General features: G+C 40.6%; 1 protein-coding gene across 1 annotated transcript in view; it reads left to right on the forward strand.

Moving 5' to 3' along the window:
- Positions 1-23,315, forward strand: part of ARPP21 (cAMP regulated phosphoprotein 21) — a 109,891-nt gene extending 86,576 nt beyond the window's left edge. Inside the window, exons 19-20 of the mRNA XM_058657047.1 lie at positions 21,802-21,950; positions 22,732-23,315. Coding sequence (XP_058513030.1) covers positions 21,802-21,950; positions 22,732-22,989 — 407 coding nt within the window. The 3' untranslated portion in view covers positions 22,990-23,315. The remainder of the gene's footprint in view (positions 1-21,801; positions 21,951-22,731) is intronic.
- Positions 23,316-25,060: the final 1,745 nt, after the last annotated feature.

The raw sequence follows: 25,060 nt of genomic DNA on the forward strand, positions 1-25,060 counted from the left end.
GAGTCTTTTCTTCAAAGGGCAGGTGGTGGTTTGTCCTTAAAACGTGCAAATATGTGCTCATAAGTACAAAAATCAAGTGCACAATGTTTGTGGGAGTGTGAGAGCACACAGTTCACCCGAAGGTTTCAGAAAGCAGGTGGCTCATTGTTTCTGCTTCTTGTGCTGCTGCAGCTAATAGAAACACTGTCAGTGCAAACGTAAAGACAGCTGGAAAGTTTCTGCGTCATGATCCACTCATGCATATCTGACATTTTTATCTCTTCTGCAATTAAAGCAAAACCTATTTGATATGATGCTCCAGTCTCTACGAAAGTCCTGGATGAGATTCTGAGTTTCTTAGAGTAGGAATATTTTATTTCCTGGAATGTCTAAAAATTATGCTGCCTTTTTCATTTCCTTCCTTTTCACCAGTTTGGCTTAGGAAAGGAGATGGGTTTTATCCACAGTAGTTTCTTTATGGGTCTAGGTCATAAAATTTGAAAAATGGACAGCATTTGTAGCCGAGGGAAGCACTTGACGCTTGTAGAGTGCCCTTTGCCTCTGCCCTTGAACACATGTCCTTTTATCTCAACAGTCTTGGTGGATCAGCCTTTGAAAAAGCAGGTGGTTCTTTTTCCTTTTTCTTTTTTACCACAGACAGGTTCTGTTTTCATAACCAAGCAGTCACAGCTACGTTTTTGGAAGAATTGTCTGGAGACACACCCAGGCTTTAGAAGCACGAATGCATCTGTTTTCTTTGATGGTTGGTGACAGTGGCATCTCCTAAGGACACAGTTACTGAGTTGCATTTCTGACCATGGCTTGTTCCAAACCAGAACATTTAACAGATGTTGACCTCAGGAAGAGTAGCTTGCCAATTGTATCCCTGAACTGTACTTCTTTATGCACTAAGAGACCATTTGCATCATGTCTTTGATTTATGGCACAAAGGGAAAATGTGCATCAGATCATGGCTTCAATATGCAACATTGGTCTGGGCCCTGTTTGGTGGCCTAGCAACTAAAGTCCTTGTCTTAAACACACCAGGATCCCATATGGGTATCAGTTTTAATCTCAGCAGCCCCGCTTCCTATCCAGCTCCCTGCTCATGGCCTGGGAAAACAGTTGAGAACTGGCCAAAGCCTTGGGATCTTGCACTCTCCTGGGAGACCTGAAAGAGATTCCGGGCTCCTGGCTTCAGAATGGCTTAGCTCCAATCATTATGGCTGCTTGGGGAGTGAATCATCAGACAGTATATCTTCCTCTCTGTTTCTGCTCCTCCCTGTATACCTGACTTTGCAATCAAAATAAATAAATCTTAAAATATATACTTAAAATATATAACATATTAGTCAGGGGTTGGCTACTAGTTGTGACAAAGAGAGTAAATTAATACCTAATAAAAAGAACCCTGGGTTTTCCACGTAGAGCAGAATGTCCTTTGGTAGTGACCAGATTTTAACATCATGAATTGTTGGCGCTATCCCTGCTCTGACTCTCACGTTGAAGAAGTTGAAGGCCAGTGAGCTACCTGCTTTTTCCAATGCTGCAGAAGTGATCAGGGTGGGGCCCAGGGCTGCAGTGGAAGAAAATGTCCTTCTACCTTCTGCATTGCTTAGTGTTGCCTCTTTGTAGAACCTGGAATGCACTTGGCCAGTCAAGACGGTCCGTCAGAAGAGCCAAGAATCGTAATTGTCATTCCTATTTTTCATGGTGCAGTTTTATAGGTAGAGGGATTCCTTCCTCCCTCTCCTCTTCCTCTTTCCCCATTTGGAGATTGACACTTGCTGTTAAATCACCTTTTCCATCAGTTCTCCTGGTGCATTCATACTCATCTGGTCCATCCCCACTTCAACTCGCTGCCTCTAGATACTACTGTTAAGAAGTGAGTGCTCTGTGTGAAATGTTATGTGACATCTGGAGATAATGCTGTTTTGATGATCAATACTCATTCATCAGTAACACAGAACATTATTAGACATCTGCTATAGACAGGCATTGCATTGCAAGGAGAATTTTGCAAGGGTATTACAATTGCAAAGCATTTCCTTGCAAGGGTAAGTAAAATGTACCAAGTAAAAAAAAATGTCATCTAAGAAATGTCATCAGGAAATTGCAGTTAAGAGGAAAATAACTTAAAATGATTGCATTGGCAAATATAGTAAAATATGTAAATCTTTGGACTATGTTATGCACAGATCAGGTTTTTGTTGGTGTTTGTTTGTTTGTTTTTTAATTTGTTTGTTGTTACTGTATCTTCCTAAATCCTGTTGATGTAGATTGAACTTAACAGTCATGGAGAAAATCCAGTTATTTTTAATGAGTAAATAACAGACTTATTTCAGTTCAATACCATCTTTGCAAGTAGCAAATGTGGCTGCTACTTGAAGTCTTTCATGGTCTAATCTTAGTCACAGCTGTTTATTGTACTTAGTCAGAATTGCTGACTTCGATTCAATCAACAGGTTTATTTTTGAAGCCTTTTTAGCATCTGGAGAAAAACCCAGTAGCAGCATCAGACATTCTCGGAAGTGGCATAAAACCCAAGGTTGTTTCAACAGACAGCATCTCCCAGAGCTTAAGAAACTTGTATCAGGGTTATGATTTCTTCAACTCTCCCAATGAAGCAGTTCCATTAGAATTTTATACTGTTCTCCACAGACCCATATTAACCCACACCCCGAGTCTTACTGTCACATTGCTGGCAGGGCAGCCATGGCCAAAAGAGGCTGACAGCCAGTATCTCCCGTGGGCTGATGAGCCGGTGACAACAGTCTTAGCAGCCAGGCAGGTTTTCTGTAGTCACTTGGGTGTCAACAGCCTGCTGGATGGCCACCCCCATCTCATGGTCTCCAGTGTGTTTTCATTTTGCCTTTTTCAAAGACAGCCTACACTTTCTGCCCTGGCGAACTTCCTCTACAACATCTAATGCTCCTCTCTTTTATTGCACTTCATTTTGAGCAGTCATTGGTGTGGATTTCTGAGTTGCAGATAAATTAAAGAACTTTGGGCTTTGCGTGAGTTGACACATGGATGTCAGCTCGCGTGGCGAGCAGGGGCCCTGCCAGAGAGCCTGGATCAGCTGTCATTCCTGTCATGGAACCCGGCGTTATCAGTTTGCAATTATTTCTGCCTATAGTGAGTGAACTGCTCATAGTTACTTTATTTTTTATTAAAGCGAGATAAAAAGGATTTTATGCTTTTTTAAAAAATATATACCTTGACGTTATCTTCAGCACAAGTGTTGAGTTTCTTTTTATTCATAGGGCTTAAACCTGTGCCTTGAAAATGAGCGAAGATGCCACCCAAAGGATAAAACAAAGTCTTAGAATATCACATCTTTTCAGCAAAGCCTGGAGCAAGTGGAATTCTAACTTCTAAGCATTTAAGCAAAACAAAACAGAAGAAAGAAAGAAAGAAAGAAAGAAAGAAAGAAAGAAAGAAAGAAAGAAAGAAAGAAAGAAAGAAAAATGGATGAAAAGAAAAAAGTATGGTCCTAAACAACTGGAATCCTTCTATATGTCAGACCTAACCCAGGGGGTCATTTCACTTAACCCTCGCCATAACCCTATGAGGTTGATGTCACTAGTTCTAGCACTTTCCCTGTCTCAAAAAGAATGGAAATAAAAGCGTATAAATGGGTGTAACTACTGTAAAATATATAATAGTGTTTCAAAAACTTCGTGGCAAATGAAATGAAAAGATACCTGTATTTTTATGTCAATCTTTTTGAAAAACAAATGTAGTTTTTCATACTCAACGTTTCCTGGTTACATTTTGAAGACCTTGTGTGTGCTTGCGTTTCAAAACCTTTTGTATCAAAACTAAACCTGTCTTTCAATTCTGATCACCACGAACTTTTTGAAGTACACTTATACTAAGAGCCTGTCTTGAAAACTATCTTTACCATAACGCATATTCTCTCATGACTCAACAATGTTCGCCTACAAAATACAACACTCAGTTCAATTTCTTCCTCCCCCAAAAGGATTTGAACCAGTTTCATGGGAAGTGTTTGTATGCATGGAGATATCATTAGCTGTATGGTGATGGATAGCAGGTACCAAAGAGCAGCGCTCTCATGTCTATATAAAGCAGCTGTAACCATTTATTTTTAAGCTGCTCAGCTATGTCCTTCATCATGATCTTGTTAATAATGCCAGGCTGCCTAGGAGCCATTGTTCATGAAATTTCATCATGTAAGCTTTCCAAGGGCCCTTGCCTGCTGAAACACCAACTTTCCTTAATTAAAATTGTATTCTCAAAAGAAAACAGCTATATGTGGTTTTAGTTAGCTACTAATGAAACCAATTATTTGCTATAGCTTTGGCTACATTCTTTTAAAATATGAGCACTTGAGGTTTTATTCTTTGATGATACTGAGGCAGTAACAACTTAGCTGATGTTTCTATCACGTATCTGGGTTCTACCTGGACCAGAAATCCTACTGATGCAGCAGCTTAACTTGCTACACCACAGTGCCGGCCACAGCTTACTGATGTAACAACTGACTGGAAATGATTTCCTATGTGAAAAATGACCTTTCTTCCCCGAAAAAAATCTTGCTAAAAGAAATGTACTAAATAAAAAAAAACACACAAAGGAAATGCATTGTATTTGGGGATGTTCAAGCAGAACTCTGTGTCTCCATGTAATTCATCAGGCTTCTTCCCGAAACATCTGGCGGCTGCTGTTTTGTTTCTTTCTCGACTAAGCCAGATGTGTGCACTCGCTCCAGTGACATGGAATAGCTCTTCCTCGATGCACAGGTGTTCCCCATGACCTCCACAAAGCTACCTCAAGCCCCACGCCTTTCAGATCTTGGGATCTGTCTGAAGGAGAGCCAGGAGCAGTGGGCTTCATGTTACATTTGACCAAAAAAGCATGAGAAAGGCTGATCTCTGTGGCTAGATCAGGGCTTTGGAAATCTGAATTCAGTTACTGGGTTTCTGAGGCTCTCAAAACCAGGAAAATAGAATCCAAGATACTTCTGTAACATGTGCCTCATTACAATTGACTAGCATATGGGCTCAAGGCTTTCATCAAATGCTCACCAGGATCTGTATTCCTACATAAAGATTAAATGTCGGTACCATTGATCACTAATATTTCTCAGTGATACCCAACGTATGACTGTCCCATTCTCTGCCTTGCAAGGATCCGTAGGAAAACTAAGCAGCCGTGTTCAAAAGAGAACATAAAGGATTTCTGAGAGCCCCAGCTGTTACAGACAGAATGTCAATTAAAAAGAAGACTAACACATCAAATTAATATAAGCACTCTTCTCCACCCAAAATGTTTTATTTAGCAATTTGGGGAGGAGAAGCTGTGCATTTGAGAGGCATTTTGAAAGGCTGGCTGAGGAAATTAGGTCAGTTGGCTTTCCAACACTCCTTAATACTGTTGGCACTCTTTTGAGTTTAATTAGCAACCAAATTGCTTTAAATAGCTTTAATTCTGTTATTGAATATATATAGACAGAGAAGCTTTAAAAATAGGAAGAAAAAGGAAAAATTCTGCAATGCAATTTATGAGGCAAGAGATGAATAATAGAATTGTTATTTGATTTACAAAAGATATATATATATATATATACACACACACACACCATATATGTGTGGAGACACATCTTTGAACACACATGTATATAATTATGTATGTGTGTATATATTGCAATTATACAGTTTGCTATCTGAATCCATATGCACAAGAGCATGAAAATGGGGACTAATTCTTATTACACTAGAATGTCAGCACTGTTAGGCATCAGTGGTATTGCTAGTAAAACCTATGCCTGTCTTGCTTTTAAAAAATTAGAAGTGGGTCCAGCGTGGTGGCCTAGGAGCTGAAGTCCTTGCCTTGAACATGCTGGGATCCCATATGGGTGCCGGTTCTAATCCTAGCAGCCCCACTTCCCATCCAGCTCCCTGCTTATGGCCTAGGAAAGCAGTCAGGGTTGGCGCAAAGCCTTGTGGTCCTGCACCCACTTGGGAGACCTGGAAGAGCTCCAGGTTCCTGGCTTTGGATCGGCATTGCATCAGCTGTTGTGGTCACTTGAGGAGTGAATCATTGGAAGGAAGATCTTCCTCTCTGTCCCTCCTCCTGTGTATCTGACTTTGCAATTTAAAAAAATTTTAAAAAAATGAATCTTTAAAAAAAATAGAAGTGAGGAAGGTAGATTTTATTTCCCATTTTATAAACAAAAGTGTTACAAATAAGGGCTTGTGATTAAAGAAACACCCTCCAAAGTTTACAAGGGGAATCAATGGTGTTTCTGTCTAATTTGGCTCTTTGGAAGTAAAAAACCCCATCTAGAGGACACTGGGCACTTTGTGACTAAGCACTAGAAGTCAGTAAAATGGATTTCTTTGTCTTAGCTCCTAAGTTGCAAGCAACAGATCATCAAAGCCATACGTTTGACTTGTCGAGTTCATGAAATGTAGCATTTGCAAACATAAGTTAAAAAATACATTCCATTTTAATTATTTAATGTGACCTCAATGTAATGGCCACTTTATTATGAATTTCATTCCCTATCCAGTATTCCAAAGGATAGTTGTTGACAAATTGTATTTTTGTTTGTTTCAGAGTTAAACAGAATGCGAATTACCGTATGACATCATCTGTCCCTTGCTAAGTGTAAAAAGTAAAACTGCGCCTTTATGTGTTCTGATTTTAGGTACTGTGATTATGTGTCACAGTTTAAAGAATACTAAAACTTTATCTGTAATATATTAATAGAAAATATTATACTTCTTTTAAAAAAAATCACTTAATTATCTAGCACAAATAATGAGGAAATGGTTAAGTTAAAGAGATTTGTGAAATAGAAGAGTCTGTCCCTCTGTGAGACTTGTTGTGCTGGGAAGCGTCACTCAGGTGTAATGGTTTAAATGTCAGGTGAAAGTTCCAGAAAAGGAGCCAGCCAGGGCAAGCAGAGGAGGGCTCACTGCTTTGTTATGTTCTCTTCCGGGCAATTGCATCAGGCTCCATTTAATATCACCTGAAAAAAAAGGGGGGATTGCTAGATTCTGCTTGAGTCTGTGATGCACCAACTACGCTTTGTCTCTGAGATGGTAGGACTGTAACAGCCGGAGACTGGTAAGGCACCCTTAGGAGAACTCTGTTTCTTCTCTAGAAGCAAGAATGAGACTTCGGTTTCCTTGAGTCCTTGGTGATTCTCCTTAGGGAGAGCCACTAGCCAAGGAGCAGACCTGCAGCCTGGCAGTTTGAAAGCGACAGCCCAGAGAGCAGTGCTACCCCCACGGACTTGGAGTCTGGCCGTTTCCAAATGATGCCTGCCTGGACATCTGTTCCCTGGTTAGGACCAGCTTGCTTATTCCATTCCCTACTGTGCTGAGTATTTCTGCTTATCCTCATGTCCAGAGCTGCTTCTGCTGTTTTTGTTAACAGAGATGGCCATTACTGTAGAAGACCAGGGTGTAAAAGTGTATTCGTTGTTGGGACTCATGGTTCCTACAGTATGGATTGCAGTGAACAACAATATCTTGGGTCTTCTGGAAGTGCGTGTTTAAAACTGAATATGGAAAGCTGAAAGAATCATTTCCAAACTGTTGTGCGTGTGTGTGTGGTAGGTGAACTTCACCTTGGTAGCTGATTTTGCTCTTTGTTTAAGATGTCATTCTGGGAAGTGTAAAAACACTATCCTATATGGAGTGCCAGTTGGTGGCAACCAGTGCCAGCTGCCATGTAGTAAATGCCATGTGCCAAGCAAGTCACATTTACTCAATGTCTACTTGACCTTCACAGAAGCACTGGAAAGTTGGGAATTACTGGCTCCCCATGAATAGGCAAGAGGCATGTAGGAAGGAGGAATTTGCACAGTCGTTGAGCTGGTGTGACGGCGAGCTGGCAGGCAACTGCTTGTGTGTCTGATCACGGAGCCTGTGATCTTAAATATCTTAAAACGATATTAAATATTCCCTCTTACTATTTTCACCTTGCTGGTGGTTTCTTTAAGTATTTGATGGCTACATGTACTCAACCTGAGATTAACTAGGAGGATTTTCTCAACTAAATAATGCTTATGAGAATGCAAGGAACAGTTAGGGTCATCGGAGAAATAACCTATATCCCCTGCTTCTTTCTTTTTCATTTTTTCCTGAAATAATCCTCACCCACTGTTATCCATTTGATCTCTGCCATCTGCTTCTGCGGGCAGGAATGGAAAATGTCAAATTCAGCTAAATGAGTGGTACTGCTTGAGTTCAGCCACAATTTAACTTCCCCCACCCCCTTCCCTTGCCTCTTTGGATATCTAAACAGTGACATGGCTTACTGTGCCTATCTAAGTTATCATCAGTTCCTCGTAAATGTTGCTATTTCCCCCAAATGGAAAGGCAAGCATGAGGGCAATGAGTCAAATATTCTCTCCTAACATCTAGTGACATATAAATTTGAGAGTTAACATTTACCTAATTGTGGAAGCAGTCTTGCTAAGTGCACAGTCTGATGTATTATCAGGTGTTATGAATGCTAATTTCTAATGTGGAAAAGGGGTCCAGAAATCCTAGACAGTACAGAAGTAGCATCATTATGCAACATTATTATTTTTTTTAATCTGCATTTCAGCAGCTTGGACCAGTCTCTTAGAAAATTCTCCCTAACAATGGATCGTATTTTTCTGTAATCTTTGAAAGGAAGGGATATGCTGAATACCCTCTGCTGGTCTCTCCTCTTACCACATAGCTACCAACACCACGGTAGACTGCATCTTTCTTTGCCCTGTGGTTTCCAAGTGGGATTTGCTAAAGAAAACGATGCGGAGTGAGAAGACTCAGGCGTTTGATAGTGAGGTGACAGCATCCTGGGATACAGAGTGTCTGGACTCAGAGGCCAGCTCTGCTGCTGATTCTAGATCCCTGTTAGCGCATAACCCAGGAGGTAGCGGGTGATCACTCAGGGGACTGGGTCCCTACAACTCTTGGGGGAGACCTGCATTGATTTCCCAAATCTCAACTTTGGTGTGATGCAAGCCCTGCCTCAGTGTGAGCATTTGCGAGTGGGTCAGTGGATAATAATCATTTCCTCCCCCTCTCTCTGTCTCCATTTCTGTCTTTCCAATGACGTACCTATATACCTACATAGAAGAAATTTGATTAAAAACAGCAGCATTGAGGGATGGAAAAGCAATGAGAGAAGCACAGGTTCTCTGCAGCTGTCCTTCCTGTCCTTGTCTGCAGTTGGCTTTGGCACACGGTCCAGTTCCAGCCGTCTCAGCTTCCTGGACACATTCACTCACGCTGTTCCTGGTACTTTCAAGCTTTGGGGAGAAAACGATAAGCTATTAGTAGGTGCTGGTTCCTTCTTTTCTTTCTGGTCGCTTACCTTGTCTCCTCATTTGACAATACAAGGGGACTTCAACAAGTTCATGGAAAATGAATTTTATGAACCAACTATGAATGAATTTCAAAATAGCTCGGCACCACTTATAAATGCATCTAACAATTCCACTTCTTAACGAACTTTTTGAATGTTCTTTGCACTCCTTTTTATTAATGTGTCTTCAGTTGAATCCTGTGAATGGGTTATTGTGATGTGACAGAACCTTGAAAAAATAGTAAAAAAAAAAATACATCATCTATGTTTTGATTTTGGCACCTTTGGTGGTTGTGTTCCATTTTTGTTTTCCGTAAGATGAGAATCATGACTATAGCCAGGTTATAAAATGCTTAGCCCATATGAATAACCATTGCTATTAGGTTCAGTGGGACATGTGAATAATCGTTGCTACTAGGTTCAATGCGGAAAGGAAAAAATCTTATTTTCCCCATTTCAGTTAGTACAAATGGGACGTGTACTAATCCACTGGTCAGCAACCGCTAATGTTTGTATGTAAGGCTTTTGAGGCTGTCAGTTTGCTTCAGAAGACATGCTTTGATTCTGTGTTGTGCAATTCACCCCAAGTTCCCCAGACCTCTGACACACACAAACACACATGAGCATTTTTGTAAGTGTATAAGTAGGTAGCACCTAACACCATAATGTGTGTCTCTGTGCTGTTATAGAACAGTTTGCTGTTGACTACTGGATGTAAGTTAGGAGAGATCCAGTCCTCATACACAGGATGTGCTCTCCAGGCTTTCAGTAATACCATGGTAAGAGCAGAGATATGGAAAGCAAAGGACTTTGCTGTGCAATTCTGAAACACAAGCACTTGTAAAATGGCACAATACAATTCTTCAGTGTGAACATTCAGGAGAAAAATATTTTTAAGAAATCAACCTAATAGTCCAGCCTGTAATATTTAGAGGAGGTGGAACAGCTTATGTGGGAAAATGAATTATCCGTAAGTGACACTGTCAGAATTATGAGCAACTTGGCACATGAGTCCTGTAAACTCAGCTTCATTATTCGGGGCTTACTGGACCAGGTTGTCTCCCGATAGATCCACTGTCCACTCTGGAATCAAATCGCTGAAGTATCAAGAGGACCAAGGAACGGGTTAGAAGGGCAACAAGTGCCAGTTGGAGATGCTGCCTAAAAGAGGAGCTTGGGATAAGTAAAAGAGGATTGGATTTCCTGATTGCTTTTCTTATAGGCCCAACAGGGCTTAAGGGACAGAGTCACAATGAAACACAATCATTTGTCAGTGAACTCACAAGGCTGTAGGAAGGTGGTTTGCTTTCTGAAATGAGGGACGGGTTTAAGAAATGAAGAACAAAAAAACCACTATATGCTTCTGCCACTTTTCTTTGTCCTTGATGTTTTCAGCTTGTTTCTAGTCCCCCTTTTTGTTTTATGAATAGATGTGTAATCATCGCATTGAAGCAAGCCAAGGAGTCGGAACTCTGCTGTAGCTTCCAAACTGGCTGTTAGAAACAAGGTGGCTGCTGTCTTCCAAATTTATTCTGTGTTTGTCTGTGATGATGCAAATCGCTTTGTTCTGCCACTCCTCCTCCATGAGTAGGACTCTGAGTTCTCCAGTCCACGTGTGTGTGTGTCTTCTCGTTTTCTGTCATGTGCTTTTGTAGAGATGTGGGGAAGTTTATCAGTAGCATCAGTGGGTGCTCTTAAGATGCTAAATAAATGACACAGGGGCAGGCAGAGATTCCTTTTCCAGAGAATCATTAGCTGCTTGGGGAGTATGACCTAAATAAGTACAAAAATAGAATTCAATGTCATGCAAGGTATGGAGAACGAAGGGTGTGGAAGGGCAGTCACGTATCAGTCAATACCAGGTACTCAAGAAGAGGGATACCGGCCCATCCTGAAACTGTTCCTATTTTATGGAGAAAAACAATGAACTCAAGGGAGAAGAGCTGCTCCCAACAGAGTGCGATTGACCAGATCCTGTTCCACTTATTGAGGGAAAGGGGAATGAGTGCGGTTAAACAATATACGTATAAGGCAAGAGTTCATTGAGAGTAAAATCCTAGCGAGGATTTTTTAAAGTGTGCTCCTTCTGCCAGTAGTGTCAGCATCCCAAGGAACTTGTCAGAGATGCACATTTCCAAACCATCGCCTCAACCTATTGGATCAGAATCATGGGGTTTAGAGCCCAGTTGCCTTTCAACAGGCCCTCTGAGTCATTTTCAAGCAGGCAAACACTGACAACCCTTGATTTTGCCAAAAGCGCAGCAGCTTAGGAAAAAAGCATTCTAGCCTGAGTGGAGAAGTTCAGCCATCAGAAGTGGGGATAAAATGGTGAGCTTGGACTGAACAGAGGCAGAATCCAGAACCCGTAAATGTCATCAAGTAAATTATGCTGTGTGGCAGGATGCTTGCAATATGGGAAATTCTGAGAAAACCTGATGTCCAGCCGTGCAATGACTGTGGGCTTGTGTCATGTACTCTTAGATCCAGAACTTAGCACTTATCTCATTACAGTGAAGGTAATAGCGATGCCACCACCCCAAGTATTCCGTTAGTCTCAAGGTCTAGAGAGCTTGGGTTTGGAGGATTCTTCTGCATCCTTACAAGGAACCCCAAGCAACAAGGCTTGTGTTCACCTAGAAACACTCCTGCTCCATGTGAGTGCTCATTGACATGCTTAACCATGATGGAATGCAAGTATTACATCTGAGTGTCTTGGGTTGAAGGCAAAGTTAACAAGCAACGATTGGGTTCATTTTTCTCCTTGCTCTAGAGCAATTCATTAAAAGGCATAAAGACACTGCCCTGTCCTGGTGGAGACAGAGCTCCTGAAGAGGGTAATTGAAGGGGTCTTCTGAACAGATTATCTCTGTCTGAGTGTTGACCATAGTCAGCTGAGGATATGCTTATTTTGTGCAGCCAAGCCTGCAAATCTACAACTGTTGCCTCAACCACATGCAGTCAGCAGTACGTTTCAATACAAGCTCCATACATGGTGAGATAAAAGGCATTTCTTTTTCTATTTCCAAGGATGATTGCATGTTTGTTGACTATGCAGATGAACCAAAAAAATTATTCCTTTTCAGTTGCTTGGATTTGTGGTCTTTTGGGTATTCAGTTGCTTTGCTTTGGGGTCCTCATGGATATTGAAGAAGCACATAATAACAAGGAACCAGATACAAAGTTTCCCAAACTCTGTGATGAGAGATTTTGAAACACAGACCCCCAAATTCTCAGTAGAAAACATTGGTTACAGGTAGAATACATAAAATGACTCATACATTTTATAATGGAGAAACTTGAGTTGTAATCAAACCTGAAACACTTGACCTTTGAAATTTTCTGATGTCTTGAAATTCAAAAGAGACTCATCATAGTTACCTGGGTCCTAAGGAAATATCAGAAGAATTTAGATTTGAGAATATTAGTGCCTAGTATTTTATGTGCAAGTTTATGCTCAAATAACATGCGTCCATGATATAATGGAAAATGTCTTACTCTTCTATCTGCTTTATTCTGGGAGTTCCACTTGATTGTGCACATCAGTAAATAATTCAGAGGATGTCACAGTGACAATCGATTCTGTCTGTTATTTTTGCATAGAGTTTGTAGGATTGAAGACATCTCATTTATCTTCAATCAAGGTCTTCTTGGATGTTTGTAATTCTGTGTAAATCAGATCTTCATAAAAATACATAAATAGTCTCTTTCAAATTCTTGTCTGACGTTATCTTGGCTGGTTTATGGTGTTGGTCTAGAATTGTCTTATTACATTTGGTGATGTCTCCAGATAAGCTCTCAAGAGATGTCTTACCTTATTCCATCAAGTTAACAGGGAGAAAACAGCCCAGACAACTTTGTTGCTGAAGGAGATGAGATGGTGGGGAGGTAGCAGGGATAATCTGGGAAAAAAAATACAGACTCCTAACCTTCTTGGTTGTTTGCATCCATTGTTGTTGGATGTTGTGTGCATTAAGAGATTGGCTTACTATTAAAGTCCTTACATATATCCTGTGTTAAAATAGCAGCAAAAAGAAGACAACAAAATCTCATCTTCCTAAGTACCCTTCTGACTGACTGCCCAGGTCTCAGACCGCCACTTTTTGCCTCACTGCCAGACTTCTTACAACAATCCTTTTCTTTCATTTTCCTTCCTGCCTGAGTGATTTACCCATTCCTGACTTTGCTTTTCTCAAGATCAATGACTTTTTTTGAACCTAGAGTCTACTTTCGTCTGTTTCTCAGGATTTTTGCCACTGAAGTCATAGCCAGTTTATCTTTCTGGACACACTCCTCTCCAATTCCTTTATTAATGCCTTTTTAGTTCTGGGTTTTCTTACCATTCTTCATTTCCCTATTCAAGTTTCATTTTCTCAGCTCAACAAAATTGAACATTATTCTGCAATAAATATCCATTTTTATAGACTTCTAAATCCATTTCTAGGCACTTACGTTGCTTCTGCCTATTTCTGACCTGCCTGTTATGTCCAAATATCTCCATTTGAAACCATGCTTTTCATGTCTGGGATTTGTACATGTTGAAAATATGTCTTTAGTTCCATTATGTCAATTCTTCTCTACCCCGTTAGCAAATAACCCACCACCTTCTAACAAGAGGTTCAAACACATCTCCAGGAAGTCTTCCATGGAATGCTTCCAACTTTCCCTTCCCACACCTGAAGTAAATGTTCCACTCTCAGTGATCCTAGGCCCTGAGACATGTTCCTATTCCCATGCCATGCCATGCCAAGATATCTTTTCTCATCTGTTTTCTCAGCACTCTGAATGTCTTTTCTGGTCATTCTTCCACCAAATGCGGGGAAAAAAAATTGCAAATGGGCTTTGTGAAAGGAGCAACCAAAGGAACAGAGCTTTACACGAGCTGAAAAGCTGACTGTTGGACATGGAAGTGTCACTGGTCATGCCGATCGGTGGTGTGCCACGACTATTTCATGCCAGCTCATAAGGGACATATACTTTAAAAAATCTGATTTATAAGTCCTCTGTAGCTCAAAATCAACTACAATAAGAATTACGCAGGGGAATTCCATTTTAAATGGAAGAGGCTGTCATGTTATTGAACTGATTTTCTGAACTTATTCATCTCCTCTAGATAGACAACTTACATCTATGATTATAATAAGTCAGTTTATCCATGATCTCACGTTCATCAAGCATGTGATACCACTGGAATTCACAGAGCTTGTGTCTGATAGTTCATACCCCAAATATCGCTGTGCATTCATGTCATCCCTGCCTTAATTCACATCTCCATTCTCTGTGCGGCATGATTAATATTGCCTCCCAGTAGACACAGCAGTAGAGCAATATTCTTGTTCAACTTGCTACTAGAATAGTGTTTGGGCAAAAAACTTTTCAGTCTGAAGCTGAGAAAAATAGATATCTTGAGCCATCTGGGAATGGTAATGATGTAAATGGTTATTATATAAAGGGGGGTACTTTATTTCGACATTTGATTCATCAATTGCCATTAAAGTAATAGTGATAAGTGGATTTCTGTAGGTTGAATCTGTAGTCGACCGAGGCCACATGCAAGTGTCAGTAATTTGACCACAAGTATGTTGATGCCTGATGTTTGGCTTCATGATTATCTACTGGTCAACAATAGTTTATCAATAGAAACATCCACCATGGAGGGTTAACACAGGGCAGTTTTTAGAAACATCTATCTCTTGCCATTTCCCCAAACTTGGTCATAGGACAAAGCTCCTAACGCTGCCTCCACAGCAGTTTGCTGCCACGCAAGCTGGTTTTAAGTATGTCCATAATTAACACACCGAAGAGGTGTAGGAATGCCACATTTTTCTTTTGAGCCGCACAACCTCCTTAAGAAAGTAAAACGTCTGTGAGTATCTCAGGCAGTCTTTTTCCCTCTGGGTTGTTGAAGTTCTCTGGCTGCCAGCACAGCACTATGGGCCAGCAAAGTTCAGAAAATCAGTTCAATAACATGACAGCCTCTTCCATTTAAAATGGAATTCAGTGCTGGCTTCCCTCAGAGGCACTCGTTGAAATTCCGTGCATGAGCCCTTCTTCTAGTCATTTAACAATGTCTCTCATGTTTGCCCTCATTTGAAAAAAAAAAAGAAAAAGAAAGAAAGAAAACTAGCTTTGCATTTGTGATAACATGGATCCGGATAGTATAATTGTAGGGAAGAAGCCCCCGAGCTTGCAGTAATAGGACGGTTCATCTGATGTGTACTGCCATTAGAAAATGACCCATGCATGGATGTTCTCAGGGGAGAGTAAAGAGGCTTTTAAGAATTACGCTGTGCGCACTATGAAAGCTAATGAGCACAAGATCAAGTGTGAAGAAAAACTATTGCTTCTGGAAACACAATTTCACTTAGGAACTGTCACAGCTTTCCTCAAATTCATTAGGATGGACCAGTCCTAACTCAGATGTGTGCCACGTATCACTTCACTGACACGCAGGCTCCTTGCAGGTCATTCTGCATTACATTCCTAAGGAATGAAAGCCCCTGGATAAAAGTGTGGGGGATGCCGGGAGGGGAAATCAAGAGTGTGGGTGCAGAGACCGCCAAAACATAAAGTGAAAGTAGGCATTGCATGGAAGATGAAAGAATTCATAGTGAGATCCAACAGAAAGAAAAGTACAATTTGTTTTATGCTTTTTTCAAATTTCAGCTGCGTGTCTGTGCTCCCTAACCAAAGCCATCTTAAACACCAAGTGCTATCATTAGACCTTAGCAAGGATTCCATGTTTTGCAGGTGTTACAGTGATAGTTAAGTACAGTTGAGGAGCGAACCCATTGTTTTATCAAATTAGAAAGCCCAAGAATAGCAGCCGATCCAGGACAGAGTACAATCATTTCTCTTAAATTTGTTTTTGTTTATTTCCTTTTATTTATTTGAAAGACAGAGGAAGAAATAGAAACAAACACAGAGAGATCTTCCACCACTTGGCTCACTCCAGCAATTTATACCATATCCAGGGTTGAGCCAGGCTGAAGCCAAGAATCTGTAACTCACTTCGGCTCTCCTGGGTGAATAACAAAGACCCCAAAACTTGAGCCATCTGTACCACCTCCTAGGGTGTACTTTAGCAGGACACTAGATCAGAAGCAGGATTGGGGTTTGGATGTAAGGCTTAAACTCAGGCACTCTGAAATGAGTTTTGGGTATACCCAAATGACTGCACTCAACACATATCCCAGCACAATAATTTCTAAATGGTCTGGAGATTTTTGATTTCTCATCAGAGGCCCTGACATGCTTTGTGAGAGTCCCTAACCTGATCTATAAGATAAAAGTGACTTAATTCTACAATAAATATGCCCATGTTCTGAATATTATGAATAGGATCCTTGTCTTTGAAGGTTGAGTGACATTCCTGTGGAAACCACTTGCCTAAAAGAGTCAAACAAGGAGCGCAGTGTCATATTCAGTGTTATTTTTATCTTATAGGTTATGATCCTAAAATCATTTTGAGAAAGTGAGCCATGGTCAGTGTGTGGTCTCTTCAGGGATGATGAAATGAGCCATTATTTGAAGTGGCCCTGATAATTTAAAACTATAACAAGAGTTGATTAGAAACCCCCTCAAAAAAAAAAAAAAAATCAGTGGGGCCTGGCAGCATGGCCTAGTGGCTAAAGTCTTCTCCTTGAATGCGCCGGGATCCCATATGGGCACCAGTTCTAATCCCGGCAGCTCCACTTCCCATCCAGCTCCCTGCTTGTGGCCTGGGAAAGCAGTTGAGGATGGCCCAAAGCTTTGGGACCCTGCACCCATGGCGGAGACCTGGAGGAGATTCCTGGTTCCTGGCTTCAGATTGGCATAGCACCGGCCGTTGCAGTCACTTGGGGAGTGAATCATCGGAAGGAAGATCTTCCTCTCTGTCTCTCCTCCTCTCTGCATATCTGGCTTTGTAATGGAAATAAATAAATCTTAAAAAAAAAATTAGTGAAGGACTAAGTCCATTTGAACAGCAACCTTTCTCTTCTCCTTTCTCTCCTTTTGTCTTCATACTCTCTTAGCAATAAATGTTTAAAAGGGGCATTGTGGTGTGTGTTGGATTGCAAAGGAAAACCATGATTTCTTTTTGGGTTTTATTTTCTTTTTTGCTTGCTTGCTTGCTTCCTTTCTTACAAACTGTGGAACTAATATCTTGCCCCCACACATAATTATTTTAACCATTGAGAAAACAACAAGTGCAGTAACTGGTCATTAAGTGCCTGATAAATGAAAAGATGATATTAGGGGATTAAGACTTAGAGGAGTTTTAAACAGTTCTAAAGCAAAAGTACTGAATTCTGAACAATGCTGCTTAAATTTTAATGTTCTCTCCTGTTAGCTATGCAGCTTGGATGAGTTATTCCACCGTTTTGAACTACAATTTTCTCTTATGAAAAAGGAGTTGGTAAACAGCACAGTGTCTCTGGATTGGCATCATAATCACATGTGACAAGTCACTCAGGTTTCAACTTACAGTAAATGATCAATAAAAGAAATAATGTGACTCCGGTCACAGGAATTAATGGAAACTTTTCGCAGGAGATGAATATGCAGAATTGATAAAGAAGCCAAGTAGCAAATCTAGGAAGATATTGGAAAATAGAAAAATGTTCAGGCCACAAAACACCAGCTAAAGAGGCCATTCCCAGACACACGTGAATTTGCTTTTCACTTTTTATTGGCTGTGCCACGGTCAGGAAGTAGCTGGTCTACTGCCTTTCCACCCCAGACTTGAGCAAAGAGTAAACGTGAACTCAAACAGTTCCTTAGGTGCTTGTAGAAACATCCTATGTTGGTTTGTGTGATTTTATATTAAGCAGATTGTGAATACTAGTAATTTGAAAAGACATTCTACTATGTTAAGAATACTCTAATTAGTATGCATAATAGGTGAAGCCTATGGGTGGCGTGGGGCGGGGTGGGGTGGGATGGGTTGGGGTCGGCGGAGCAGAGTGAGGAGTGTTTCCTTGAGAAATGTAAGTCGTCTGTCTTACTTCCTCCCGTCTCCTTGTTCTACTTTCATAACTGAATGCAGCAGCAAAGCAAACAGACACCAGGAAATACAAGTTATTACTTTGTCATTTCATTAATTTCCAAAATGTTGAATCTGCAGGCAGGTATTCAAATAAGGGTTGAAATAATGCAAATCACAATCATAGCGTAGTACATAAAAATGGATCAATTCACATTCTAGTTTTTTGTAATATTGCTGCATTGTGTTGTTCAAATAGTGATGAAGTATCCCCAAACTGCAAAGGGTATTTAAAAACTCTTGACAGGTTGATGTGATTCCAGTGTTTCAGGTTTATACAACTTCCTAATCATAGCCCAAGACGTTACTCATTGGCTGGGACCCATTCCTCCATTCTTAAACTTTTTGCTTTCAGAAAATAAATGACACGTGGGACTTGGAAATTGAATCAAGCATGACCAGAAAAGAAATTTAAAAAATAGCCCATGTCTTAATCATCTCCGTCACAAGCCTATGAGGCAGAATACTGTTGTTATTACAATTTTGTAAGATGCATTGTGCCTTGCCAATTCTCTGTAGATACGAAAAAGTGATCACTCTCCAGGCAGCAACCGACAAACTGGAACACATTTGTCATTAGAATAGACAAGATAAGCAGGGTGTCACCAACACTGCCAATCGTGCCTTCGGGGTGTTGTGTCACAGGCAGACACCGCTGGTTCATTCTCTGGTCACTGCCTTCTCACTGCTATTTCTCTGTTCCTGGACCAGAGCTCAGACTCTCTTCCAAACAGCCTCATCTCTTGAAGATCACGCCGCAATAACTGAAAAAGACGGGCACTCCTCCTCCAATTAAATCATTCCACATATAAATTTCTTGCCTGGAGAGTAAATTGGGACATGAATGGGATTCCTGCATATAAATTGAGCTTTTTCTACACTTAAATTTTTTATCTTGAAATTGTAGCGTACATACTCCACACATAAACCCTGATTTGCCTTGAGTGTGTTTACCATAAGAACTCCGGTGCAGAGCTTATTGCTGTGTATAACTATTAAAATTCACTAATCATCATGCCAATGAAGTCTATTGAGAAAGGTGTGCAGGGTACTTGGGTCTGTGCTCACAGCAAGGATGAATGGTGCTGGTCCAGGCGCTGGCCCTTGATGAGAATGGGGCCAGCACATTTCTCCCCTTGAATATTACCTGATGTTGACATCATATGCCCTGAATGTCTTAACAACTCAGTTATTTTTATTCTATTCTGGTTTTGCCTTAGAGAGTGGTGTGGTAAATGAATGGTTATCAAACTCACTTTATTTTTGACCAAGAGGTTTCAGACAGGATTGAAGGATTCAGTAGGTACATGTACCAGTAACCTAGGCAAACAATGCACCTCACTCCCTCGCTCCCATCTCCCCTTCTCCTCTCCCCTCCACTCTGCTTTTGGTTGACATAGTGGCCATGTGCATTCCGCAAAAGACCCATCCAAGCCAACAAGACATTCTGTATATGGCCAAGTAAATGCCAGAATGTGGAAAAGTCTTGCTCTCATTTCCCACCTGTGCTCTGAATCTTCAACAAGAATCAAGACTGTTTTATATTCATAATCACATGGATTTGAAAGTAACGTCATAGAGCCTGTTGTTGCTATAGAACTAAATGGTAAAGAAGGATTATTGGTGATCAGGTGCCTATGATGAAACCAAGCCATTTTCTTCTGTGGGTAACAATTTATACTAATTTAAAATAATGCCATAACAAAACTTGTGGGGAATTAGATAAAAATTTAAACAATGAAAGAGAAGAGCTAGACACAAATGCACACTAAAAACGGGGTTTTTTTTTTTTTGGCAATTAACGTTGAAAAAAATTAATTTCTCCCAGAAACTTCTGCTTATGAAGCTTTCTAAAAAGAAACAAAGGAAAATACATTATGGTCTTACTCACATTTCCTATCCCCAGTCTGAGAGTTTTTCTCGATTGTATGTGTTGGGCTTTGGTTTATTCCTTTGGACAGAATGTACCTGGAAAGAGAGTCCTCTTACCCTTCATGTTCATGATAATACGCCGTGTCTTTCCAAGACGTAAACATAACTCCACATCTAAGAAAATGAATTACAGTAATGGGAAGGTAAAAGGGGAGGATACGTTAAGATAAAAGGATGGCTTTTCAGAGGTTATGCTGGCTGCTCTCCTCAATCAGCTGTGGGCAGTCCAGACTCTCCCATTGGGTGTTTCTTACCCAGCTGTACTTCAGTCTCAATGAATGAATTGGACCAGTCTTTTAATTCAGTAAGCCATGTTTACACAATGTGTTTGAAGTGAATGAGATATCTTAGGGAATAGCAAAGGATAGCAAAGTGTTGTCTCTATAAAGACTTAAATATCAATCTGTCATTCTTCCATAGAGTTCAAATCCTCACATACATTCAGAATACACTATTTTGTATAACTATGTCATTGATAAATGACACAGAGATTAAGGAGTTTTTGTGCTTTTTAAATCTTGTTTCAATTTGAGCTTTGGTTATACCACTTAGGTTGGTATTTATGTTGAAAAAAATGGATTTTGAAACGCCTCTGTCTCAAATATTTGTGTTAAGACAGCAGTTTCTTTTAAGCTATTTGGCATGGTTAATATGACCTCAGAAGGGATCTTTACAGTATGAAGTGGTTCTGTTTCATTTCTTTATTACTGTGTCTTTCTCCTCACCATTTATATAAAGGGTTCACAATCTTTTTCAGGTGCATGCTGAGCCATTTGTGGTATGTGGTGTTAATTTGAACAAATTACTAAATTAATCTGGTCCACTTAAAACAGAAGGGGAAGAAAGGCAGTCTAGTGACCCACTAGGAACTACACAAACAAGCAAATTTTCAGAACACTATATTCTGTATTTTTGATTGTATGTATATGGTCACTCAGAGAGTTACCAGAACATGTTCTCAGGAACTGATAGTATAATTGAGGAAAAGCAGGGCACACATTTCATTTACTGTTGTTGTCTTTGGTCTACGACCCCTGATATTGAACTCCCCAGAATAATGAATCATTTTGCTCACTGTGATGTAGGATAATAGAAATCATTCAAAATTAATATGCTGTTTGGTGGTCTCTGTGCAAAATAGAACAGTACAAGAAGGTGAGTGATAAATGGAATGAGTTTGTTCAATGTTTTTAAAATAAAACGGCATGAAGTTGTGAACTCAAGCCATGAGAAAATTGTACATGCAGAGTTTGCAGTAGTCAACTGATACCTTGAAGAATTTACCATCAGTATTTATGCTTTTTGCACCATGGTGACTTACAATCAATATGTCAGAGGCTATTTTGCAGTTATAACTCTCTACTCTATAAGTTTAAAAATCATTTTTTAAGGAAATAAACCTGTGTCTGACATATTTATGACATAAGAATGGGCTCACGGTTGCCTCGTGAACAGTTGCTCTTACCCCTGGATATGTCATCTGTATTGTTTCTGGCCCAAACAGTTGAAGCGGTCACTCTTTCTTGCAGGTTACCAGCCAGTTCTGTCTGGTCAACAGGGATTTCAAGGTTTAATGGGAGTGCAGCAGCCGCCACAGAGTCAGAACCTGATCACCAACCAGCAAGGAACTCCGGTGCAAAGCATGATGGTCTCCTACCCAACAATGTCTTCTTACCAGGTACAACTCAGCTGCTTGGATTGTGTGAGTCAGTCAGGAGTACTTGTCCAAAGCTGTAGGTGTGTCACTGTGTTGGGTGCTTGGTTGTTCCCAAGGTGTTTGGCCTGGCCACTATGGATAGCTGATTTCGAATCAAGATGGTAAAAGAAAGGTGTGAGATGGGAAGCATACTCTTCTAAAACAACTTTGGTTTCCGAAAGCCCTGCTCAATTTGATTCAATAGAAAATTGAACACTTCTGGGAAAAAAATCAGTAACAAAAAAGTTGTGTTTTATTGAATTTTTATTTCATGGTGGAAAAACATCATGACAAATTCTCATTTCTGTACACATCCAAGAATTTTTTTACCATGATTGTAACTTATAAGATGCTTCTATATAACACATCAGATGCATTTAAAGGACCTTCATGAGGCCTAATAAAAAGGGCCTTTGCTTTCCAGAGAAAAGCAGCTTATAGAGTGCTTCAAGGGAGGAGAGAAGGATGTTCACAACTAATACCTTTGGTGCATCTCCTATGTGCCAGGCAGCATGTCAGACACTGCACCCCACTTCTGCAGTCCTCAAGTTAGTCCTCCGAAGTAGGGGTCATTCATCCAATAACCTTAGGCATCAGAAAGGTTATGTGACTCCCCCAGCTGAAACAGCTTTGAAACAGTAACGTTGGGCTGGTGATCTTTAGGTTGAACTTCAATGAGTGAATGGTTGGGGAGACTGCATTGTCCATTGGATAACTCAGAAGAGCCTTCTCATGCAGCATTCCTGTTTATGTCTTTCTGCAGGTGCCAATGACCCAGGGTTCTCAAGGACTGCCCCAGCAGTCATACCAACAACCAATCATGCTACCTAACCAGCCAGGTCAAGGGTCCCTCCCAGCCACCGGAATGCCCATGTACTGTAGCGTCACACCGCCAACCCCTCAGAACAACCTTAGGCTGCTTGGGCCACACTGCCCCTCCAGCGCAGTCCCTGTGGTGTCAGCTAGCTGCAGGACAAACTGCACGAGTATGAGCAACACTGGCTGGCAGGTTAAATTCTGAGAGCTCTAGCTGTACCACATATCTTTCCATATTACTCATGGCCTTTAAGGGAAGAGGAACAAGGTGAGGAAACTGGCTGAGGACTTAAATATTCATTCAACACTCAAATGATTGCTGCTGGCATTCTGTAAAAAACAAAATAATAACAAAGACTAATACAAAATGTTAGCTGGTTAATGGTGCATATTTCTGTCATGTCTGCTAGGTATGCCTTTATAGCTTAGCTAGTGACATGAGTTCATCAAGGTAAGATTCTCTCCTACCACTGAATACCACTGTGTAGATTCTAATATCCCTTAATTTGGATTAGTTTTGTACTTTGTGTTGGGTTTGTGATGCTAAAAGTATTTAAAGACTATATACTGAAATCACATTGTACCAAAGCTGTAATGGAAAAGAAAAGAAAAAAAGATGATGAATGAAAGGAATAATTTATATACACAATAGAGTTTTCTTTTTTTAACGGATATGTACTGTATTGTAGTGTTTAATCAAAATAAAACTATTTGACCTTACGAAGGAAGGTCATGTTTTTACCATCAGTTTGGCTCTCTCTCTCTATTCCAGTATGTGATTCATCATGCGTCGTAGTGTCCTTCCCATACTATGTCTTGTATAAAGCACGGAGAATATATTCCAGGCACTTGTCAGCAAATGGGGGTCACAGTGGGAAATGCTGTAGGCAAATACTTAACCAACTGCGGCTTCTAATCCTAACACCACAGAGGGCTTGAAAATAAGATGGTGTGCATTTCACTCATTCACTAAGTTCACAGTTCTTAAATGGATACCTGGCTTTTCGTAGTAGGACTTTAGAAGGTGTGCTTTATACGGATATTAGCAACTTGATAAACCTGAGTATCTTGAGCAACAGCAGCTGTACAGCAAATTCTGCTCTGCCTCCATTTCAGTCCTATCGTGCATGTCCAAAACAAGACATTTGGTTCAGAAGGAAAAACCTGAATGGACTGCCTACCCTGATTTATTCAGAGGAAATTGCCATGAGTGGTGGTAGAGGATCAGCAACTCAAAGCTGCTGACAGTTGATTAGTAACTTAAAACAAGGAAAACAGACTCATGTTTTATCGCAAAGATCTGGAACATTGGCAAAGATGCTTAGAAAATGTTTCCACCCCTGCGGATTTGAGAGGTTATGATGATGTGTGACAATCTGAAAAAGGAATGAGTGGAATTCTGAATGCTTAGCTGTGGCCCTTGGGAAGATAACTAGTTGGTAAATAAACCTCATAGAATTCACTTTAGTGTCACGCACAATACAGGATTTCATAGCCTGTAGTCCCTGCCTGAAAACCTTTCCCACAGGAAAGATGTAGAAAATATATCTGAATTCTTTCTTTTTTTTTTTTTTAAGATTTTTTTATTGTTATTGGAAAGCCGGATATACAGAGAGGAGGAGAGACAGAGAGGAAGATCTTCCATCCGATGTTTCACTCCCCAAGTGAGCCGCAACGGGCTGGTACGTGCCAATCCGATGCCGGGACCAGGAACCTCTTCCAGGTCTCCCACGCGGGTGCAGGGTCCCAAAGCCTTGGGCCGTCCTCTCCTGCTTTCCCAGGCCACAAGCAGGGAGCTGGATGGGAAGTGGAGCTGCCGGGATTAGAACCGGTGCCCATATGGGATCCCGGGGCTTTCAAGGCGAGGACTTTAGCCGCTAGGCCACGCCGCCGGGCCCTATCTGAATTATTTCTATGGTTTTTTTATATTTACTATTTTCATGACAATTAGGTATGAGTAGACTTTAGCAACTTGCTAAAAATTATAATTCATACATTACCAATTCTTAGTTTTTATATTTCTTCTTTTTTATTTAAAAAAAGATTTATTTTTATTGGAAAGGCAGATACACAGAGAGAAACATCTTCCATCTGCTAGTTCACTCTCCCCAAGCAGCCGTAATGGCCAGAGCTGAGGTGATCCAAAGCCAGGAGTCAGGAACTTCACCTGAGTCTCCCACGTGGATGTAGGGTCCCAAGGCTTTGGGCCATCCTCAACTGCTTTCCCAGCCCACAAGCAGGGAGCTGGATGGGAAGCGCAGCAGCTGGGATTAGAA

Source organism: Ochotona princeps, chromosome 30 (assembly GCF_030435755.1).
Source record: "Ochotona princeps isolate mOchPri1 chromosome 30, mOchPri1.hap1, whole genome shotgun sequence".
Classification (NCBI taxonomy): domain Eukaryota; kingdom Metazoa; phylum Chordata; class Mammalia; order Lagomorpha; family Ochotonidae; genus Ochotona; species Ochotona princeps.